The sequence below is a fragment of the Plecotus auritus genome (assembly GCF_963455305.1).
Source record: "Plecotus auritus genome assembly, chromosome: 6".
NCBI lineage: Eukaryota > Metazoa > Chordata > Mammalia > Chiroptera > Vespertilionidae > Plecotus > Plecotus auritus.
This window is the reverse complement of record NC_137773.1, coordinates 162,031,966-162,039,541: the sequence shown is the minus strand read 5'-3', so window position 1 is coordinate 162,039,541 and position 7,576 is coordinate 162,031,966. Positions and strand designations below refer to the sequence as shown.

The following is a 7,576-nucleotide window of genomic DNA, read 5'->3' as shown; positions in this document are numbered from 1 at the left end:
CCCAGAAGCCGAGCGCGAGGTTCCTCCCACAAATCCTTCCCACGGCGTGAAAGGATGGGACCAAACAGGAGTGATTCGCGTGTGCTGACGGCCCGGGAGTCTTCCCCCACCGGGAGGAACGTGTACCTGAAGTTACAGCCCCTGGGAGGGAAAGAGAGTTCGCTTGGGCCTCTCTCCAACTCCCCAGATTCTCACCCTCAGGGACAGGGGCCTTCCAGCAAGCCAACTTGCAGAGCCTTCTCCCTCCCGGCCTCTAAAACCTGCATTTTTCTCTCAGAGCGCTCAGGTGACGTGGACCCGGCTACGGAGACCCTAAACCCTGTTCCCCTAAACTTCAGCGAAATACAGACATCAGAATTGATCCTCGCAGCAGGGCAGAGTCTCAAAAAAAAAAAGAAAAAAAAAAAGAAAAAAGAAAAAGAAAGAAAAAAGAAGAAGAAGAAGAAAAGAAAAAGAAAAAGAAAAAAAATCAGACTAAAGGAAAAGAAAGTTGCAGGCGACTTGATCCAATTAGTACATGCCTAATTGAATTAGTGTCACCTCCATCAGCCAATAGGCGGGTCCCGGGGCTGCGGGGCCGCGAAACCCCTCCCTGGCGGCACATATATAAAGCAGCCAATGACAGCCTGCAAGTTTCCAAAGTGGTCAACTTGACCGGTAGCTTGGCAGTCGCGAAGGGCAGAGAGGCTAGCGCCGGTGGGTGGATGGGAACAGGGGGCCGAGTCCTCTCCTTACTGGGCGTGAGTGGGGGAGGAGCCTGGGGGTCCAGAGAGGCCAGAAGGACCGCTAAGAAAACAAGAGTGCTTCTCCATCAATTCCACCTCCTGCCTTGCAAGCTCAGTGCGCTTTCCTTGCGGAAAGGACGCTGGGTTGCGTACGCGCGAGGGTGCCTTAGCCGCCCCCGTGTCGCCAGGTGGGTAGCCCAGACACCAGAGGCAGGGGAAGTTACCTTCCCCTCGGAAGAGGGCGCTGGCTCCCCCATCCAGCCTTTATAATAAGGCCGCAGGAGGAGAGGAAGCCTTGCCGTCTGCACTCTGTAAAGCATGCAGTTAGGGGAGCAGCTTTTGGTGAGCTCGGTGAACCTGCCTGGCACGCACTTCTACCCGCTGGAGAGCGCGCGAGGCGGCGGGGGCGGGCCCGCCGGCCACCTCCCCGGCGCGACCCCCTCGCCTCAGAGGCTGGACTTAGACAAAGCGCCGAAGAAGTTCTCGGGCAGCCTCTCGTGCGAGGCAGGGAGCGGGGAACCCGCAGCCGCCAGCGCGGGGGCCCCCGCGGTCATGCTCAGTGACGCCGACGCCGGGGACGCCTTCGCCAGCACCGCGGCAGTGGCCAAGCCAGGGCCCCCGGACGGCCGCAAGGGCTCCCCCTGCGGGGAAGAGGAGCTCCCCTCAGCCGCGACTGCAGCAGCCACCGCCGCGGCCGCCGCCACCGCGCGCTACTCCATGGACAGCCTGAGCTCGGAGCGCTACTACCTCCAATCCCCCGGGCCGCAGGGCTCCGAGCTGGCCGCGCCCTGCTCGCTCTTTCCGTACCAGGCGGCAGCTGGGGCGCCCCATGGACCTGTGTACCCGGCTCCCAACGGGGCGCGTTACCCCTATGGCTCCATGCTGCCCTCCGGCGGCTTCCCCGCCACCGTATGCCCACCCGGGAGGGCGCAGTTCGGCCCGGGAGCCGGCGCCAGCGGCGGGGCGGGCGCCGGCGGGGGAGGTGGCCCGGGAGCCTATCAGTACAGTCAGGGGGCTCCGCTCTATGGGCCGTACCCCGGGGCAGCAGCCGCGGGTTCGTGCGGAGGATGGGGGAGCTTGGAGGTTTCTGGTTCCAGTTTACGTGCTCACGTCTACCTATGCAACCGGCCTCTGTGGCTCAAATTCCACCGCCACCAAACCGAGATGATCATTACGAAACAGGGCAGGTGAGCACAGCGCGGAGGGGGCGCGGGGCGCCGGGTGGACAGTGACAGGGTGGCCCGCAGGAAGGCCGGGGATGCACTTTGCTGGGAAAGTGTTTTTCCGTGCGCAGTAAGTGGAGATGCTGCATCTCCAGTTCCTCGTCCCTCCCCTCTACTCACGGGCGGTCCGTGCAGGGTGTACTGTTACGGCTGCCTCCTCCCTCCCGTTACCCTTACCTGGATGGAGGAGGAGGAGGCGGCGGCGGAAATGAAAATTGAAGCTTGTCCACAAAGCTGGATTTACTAGATCCGCCCGCTCGGCGATACGCAGCTCCCCGCTAGACCGAGAGGAACGGGATGGGGAGGGGGGCGGGAGGCGCATGGGTTGCCCCCCTGAGCGCAATAGATGGGCTCCCGCAGTTTTAGGCGCCAGGGTCGCCATGGGGCACCTCCGGAGGATGGAGGTCGTTGGTTAGGCAGGTCTTGGAGCCAGACCTGGCTGGGGTTTGGGAGTGAGAAAGTTCTGATACACATCCAATTGCTAACAGCGATTACTTCTGCGGAAAGTAAGGGGCGGACCAGTAGAATTGGAAAAGGACATTTTCACATCATGGAAGAAAGATGAATGAGCGCCTTAAGAAGTCGAGAACTTGAGTGGGGAGAGGACACAGAAGCACCTAACTTTGGGGCAAATTCTTTTGGACAAGAGATGTCCAAAGAGTTGCCAGCTCAAAACTATTTTGCATAGGAAGGGCCACTTCCCCGGTATTCTCTTCGTTCTGTAGATTTCTAAACGTTGTACTCCGACCCTGCCCCAGGTGCCCGCGAACCCGGCCGAGCGCGGGCCTGCTCTCGGGGTGATTAAATCGCTTCTCCTGGCTCTGTTCCCTCGCACAGGCGCATGTTTCCTTTCTTGAGCTTCAACATAAACGGACTCAATCCCGCCGCCCACTACAACGTGTTCGTGGAGGTGGTGCTGGCCGACCCCAACCACTGGCGCTTCCAGGGGGGCAAGTGGGTGACCTGCGGCAAAGCCGACAATAACATGCAGGGTGAGGAGAGAGGAGGCCCTGGTGGGGGGCGGGGGGGGGGAGAGGAGCAGGTGGGAAACCCCTGACACAAGCGTTTTCCCCCCACCTGGAACCTAGAGGTGTGAGCATGAGTTTCTTTGTCTTGAGTGTTTGGCTGAAAGAGAGAATTGCTAAGTCAGATTTCTTGCTTACCAATATACAGAGCTTTAACCATACCCCTACTGCAGCCCCCCAATTTCTACGTTTGAGTAAAGAATTATCATAAACTCTCCGGGTGTCAAGGGCTCCTGGCATTCTAATTTTCACCTGAGAAAGCCTTCCGCAAGGTTGGATACCACCCATAAAAATGCAACTATTTCCATCAGATGTTGCCCTGAACTACAAGAGGCATCCCCGGTTGCCTCCATTTTTATATTTTGAGGTCCTATTAAGATGAGCACCTTGTCAAGGAAGGCCTGGAAACACAGGGGCTCTGGAGGGGATGTGGTGGGATGTATCAGTGGAGCCTAATGGTCTCCATTGGCCTTTCTAAGCAGCTAGTGCTGGGGAGATTTGTGCTGTGAATCCTGCTCTTAAACCTCGCCCATAGGTAATAGGACATCCTTCCCTCCTCCGCTCCATTTGTAAACAGCCCTCTTTGCTCAGGTTCTGTGTTTTGTTTCATTTTCTCTTAGGCAACAAAATGTACGTCCACCCAGAGTCTCCTAATACTGGATCCCACTGGATGAGACAGGAGATTTCCTTTGGGAAATTAAAACTCACCAATAACAAAGGCGCCAATAACAACAACACGCAGGTAGGGTGACAGAGGAGGGGATGTCTTCTGGCTAGTGATCTGTTTATCTCACAAGTTCCCATACTCTTCACTGGTTTTACCTGTTTACTCACCTATTTCTAAGCTTTTTTTTTCTTTTCTTTTGACCTTTCTCATTCTCACTTTCACACTGGATTTCAATAACAGTGAGTTGACTATTAGGAACAGAAATACTGAAATCTTTGGGGGACTCAGGAAACCAAGAGGAAAGGGTGCTTTGGAAACATGCACACCCAGCTGTGTTTCGTTACAAAGTGGCAATGATCAGATCTTAAAAATGGCAATAGAGAAAGGGTAGCTGTTGGTGGGGAGCAAGCAGGAGTCCCATTCCAAAATAGGCCGTTGGTTAAAGTCTACTTTTGTTGAACCTTTAAGAGACGGTTTCGATTTGGCCACTCTATTCCTGTACCACTTCCAGATGATAGTCCTACAGTCTCTACACAAGTACCAGCCACGACTGCACATTGTGGAAGTTACAGAGGATGGCGTGGAGGACTTGAATGAGCCCTCAAAGACTCAGACCTTTACCTTCTCAGAAACGCAGTTCATTGCCGTGACGGCCTACCAAAACACCGATGTGAGTGTCCCAAAATGTCCCACGCCTCTGGCAAGCCAAGCCCAGTGTGCTAAAGCACTCAACAGCTGTTTCTCTCCCCTATCCAGATAACGCAGCTAAAGATTGATCACAACCCCTTTGCAAAAGGCTTCAGGGACAACTACGATTCGTAAGTGCTGCTTTTGTCCATGCCTGCATGTCACTTTGGAGCAGGACATTCATAACCAGACACTTTCCTAAGAACCTATTCTGGGAAAAGCTTTCATATTTGAGTCTTTCTGTTTTTATTTTTACTTTTTTTTTTTTTTTTTTTCCTGCCTGGACTAACCTTGCTTTAGAATTTTCACAGAAGGCTTTTGTTAATTTCTAAAGAAATGTAAAGGACTTTAAAATGAGGAGCATTTTTCTTTTTAACATTTGAGTGGAGATTTGACATTTTCATAATCTGCATTTACATATCTTTCCATGTAATCCCAACTTTTTTACCCTCTCAGGAGCAAGTATTACTACTACCCCCCCCTTTTTTTTCTTTTACATAAGAAAAACCTGACACTAAGGGATGTAATTTTCACATCAACAACAAGGCTCTGCAAATGGCCTTTTAAATGTGGCATTCCTCCCATCACACTAACAAGGGAGAGTTGTTGCTCTGAGTTCCTCAAATCCTAGGATTTGCAAAGGTGGACTTCCTATAGTTTAAATACTTAATACCTGGGAGGGAACTTTTTCTTACATGGTGGGAAAATTTCCCCCTGGAACCAAGAGTCCAAGTTCAGATGAGCCAGGGCATCTCCTACCTCTGTCCCTCCACACCAACAGACCAGTGTGTTTTCATTTCTGGGAATTTGGTTTGTTTGGGGACAATATTAGGGTTATTTTTTTTAAGTGTTTTTCTTTATATTGTAGCATGTACACCGCTTCAGAAAATGACAGGTTAACTCCATCTCCCACGGATTCTCCTAGATCCCATCAGATTGTCCCTGGAGGTCGGTATGGCGTTCAGTCCTTCTTCCCGGAGCCCTTTGTCAACACTTTACCTCAAGCCCGATATTATAACGGCGAGAGAACCGTGCCACAGACCAACGGCCTCCTTTCACCCCAACAGAACGAAGAGGTGGCCAACCCTCCCCAGCGGTGGCTTGTCACGCCTGTCCAGCAACCTGGGACCAACAAACTAGACATCGGTTCCTATGAGTCTGAATATACGTCCAGCACCTTGCTCCCCTATGGTATTAAATCCTTGCCCCTCCAGACATCCCATGCCCTGGGGTATTACCCTGACCCAGCCTTCCCTGCAATGGCAGGGTGGGGAGGTCGAGGTTCCTATCAGAGGAAGATGGCCGCTGGACTCCCATGGACCTCCAGAACCAGCCCCCCTGTGTTCTCTGAAGATCAGCTCTCCAAGGAGAAAGTCAAAGAAGAAATGAGCTCTTCTTGGATAGAGACTCCCCCTTCCATCAAGTCTCTGGATTCCAACGATTCGGGGGTGTACACCAGCGCTTGTAAGCGAAGGCGGCTGTCTCCCAGCTCCTCTAGCAATGAAAATTCTCCCTCCATAAAGTGTGAGGACATGAACGCCGAAGAATACAGTAAAGACACCTCAAAAGGCATGGGGGGATATTATGCTTTTTACACAACTCCCTAAAGAGTGGTTTCGACCTCATCAAAATGAGCTAAGTTTTTGCAGATGAACTTGGTGGTGTTTTTTGTTGTCTTCTTTGCCTAGGTTGCCAAAAAGATGTTTGCCTTCCACCTTGATGCATCCTGTTCTGTGCAATTCTCTAAAAGAAGGTGCCAAAGCTTTTTGATTGCTGCAGGTAACGGAAACAAGCCTAGCATTTTATTTTATTTTTTCTGAAATACAGTTAATGGAGGACTTGGAAGGGTTTTAAAATTTGAAGGTTATTCAAGGTTCTGGATTTATTTATTGGAAACACTAAACATTCAGAGAATGGGGCTGTGAAGATGGAGTGCTGAGCGCTATCCAATGAGTTGAAAGCTTTGGTTCTTATTTCTGTTTTTTAAATATCTGTGATCATATAGAAGCCCAGAATCGGTAAGGTATTTTGCTTCTAGAAGAGAAGGGCTGGTCCTTAAGCTTCAACAGGGGACTTTTTGCTGTTACCTTCTAGGGACAAAAGATGTTAGGCCTGGGAGGCAAGAAAAACTTTTGTAAAAGAAGGTATTGGTCTTACTGACTTCGATTCCTCCCAGGCTTTCAGCACAAGCCATGTCTGCCCTGGTTCAGGATTGCCTCGCTGGCTAGGCCTCTGCTGTGTGCCCGGGTGGCTCATAAGACTCAGGAGAGGACAAGGAAGGGAGTCAACTCCCCCCAACCCCCAAAACTAAAGAAAAAAAGAATCAACGAAAGAGAAAAATTTAAAGTGTATAGTTTGTGTGCTTAGATACACTGTAGAATAATGTGGAATATATTGTACAAATAGTCTACCTATGTGTCTGAGATGATGTAAAATTGGTGCTTTGGCTTTGTACAGAATGTGCAGATCACCTAGCAACAGCTGCAGAGGCAGGGGGATCGTTTCCTCATCCCGACCGTATTGGGGAATATACTGTTTACTTTTTAGATAGTTAAGAATGTATTCAGCTACTCTGTACTTAACTTGAACCGTGTCTAAGGGAAATGCCTATTTCGTCCTCTTCCTCCGCCACCCCCACTACCCAACTTGGTAATGTGAAGAAAGTAAAACCCGATGCCACAGCTCCTATAGGCTTTTTAGAGACCTTGGATTTTCATGTACAGTCTTAGTCATTTTTTAATAAATGTGGTTCATTAAGGGAGCAGGCACAGCTCTGTCTTCTGTACTATGGGTTTTCATGGAAGGATCTTATTTTGCTTTTGCCTTCCACCCTTCTCCGGCGTGAACACTTCCACCAACCCCTCTCCCTGCCATGGAAGGCTCTGGAATCTCTAAGTGGACACTGTAGTCATGAGAAGTGGGGGTGGGATGCTTTTTATTTATTTTATTTTTTTTATCCTCAAACATGAATGGGGTTATTTCCTCACCCCTCTGGGAAGCCTGGACAATGGGTATGGGGCTGGGGGTGGAGGTTACCCAGATGCAAGATTGCCTACACCAGGGCTAATTCAAACCTGGAAAACCTCGCGCCCTGGGTATCCGGGCCCTGGGCACGTTCCTAGGCTTACTTGGGGCCACCCGTCCCTGACCCACGTGGGCTCTCTGGGAACCCCCGAGGCCCTTTGAGCGCCCACGAGTTCCGGGTAGATTGGGAGCGGCGCGCAGCTGACCGCCCACAGCTCAGCTCCT

At 51.5% G+C, this 7,576-nt stretch overlaps 1 protein-coding gene across 3 annotated transcripts; it reads left to right on the top strand.

Moving 5' to 3' along the window:
• Positions 1-1,043: 1,043 nt before the first annotated feature.
• Positions 1,044-7,087, top strand: EOMES (eomesodermin; the record flags this gene model as incomplete). Of its 3 annotated transcripts, none has more annotated exons than XM_080673234.1 (6): positions 1,044-1,912; positions 2,786-2,940; positions 3,594-3,715; positions 4,152-4,310; positions 4,397-4,458; positions 5,196-7,087. In XM_080673234.1, 6 exons carry the CDS (start codon positions 1,044-1,046, stop codon positions 5,932-5,934), a joined length of 2,106 nt encoding a protein of 701 aa, XP_080529360.1. In that variant the 3' UTR covers positions 5,935-7,087. The 3 variants fall into 3 exon arrangements, with proteins under 3 accessions (XP_080529360.1, XP_080529361.1, XP_080529362.1); XM_080673235.1 differs by having other exon boundaries at positions 5,253-7,081; XM_080673236.1 differs by having other exon boundaries at positions 5,395-5,609.
• Between the last annotated feature and the right edge of the window lie 489 nt (positions 7,088-7,576).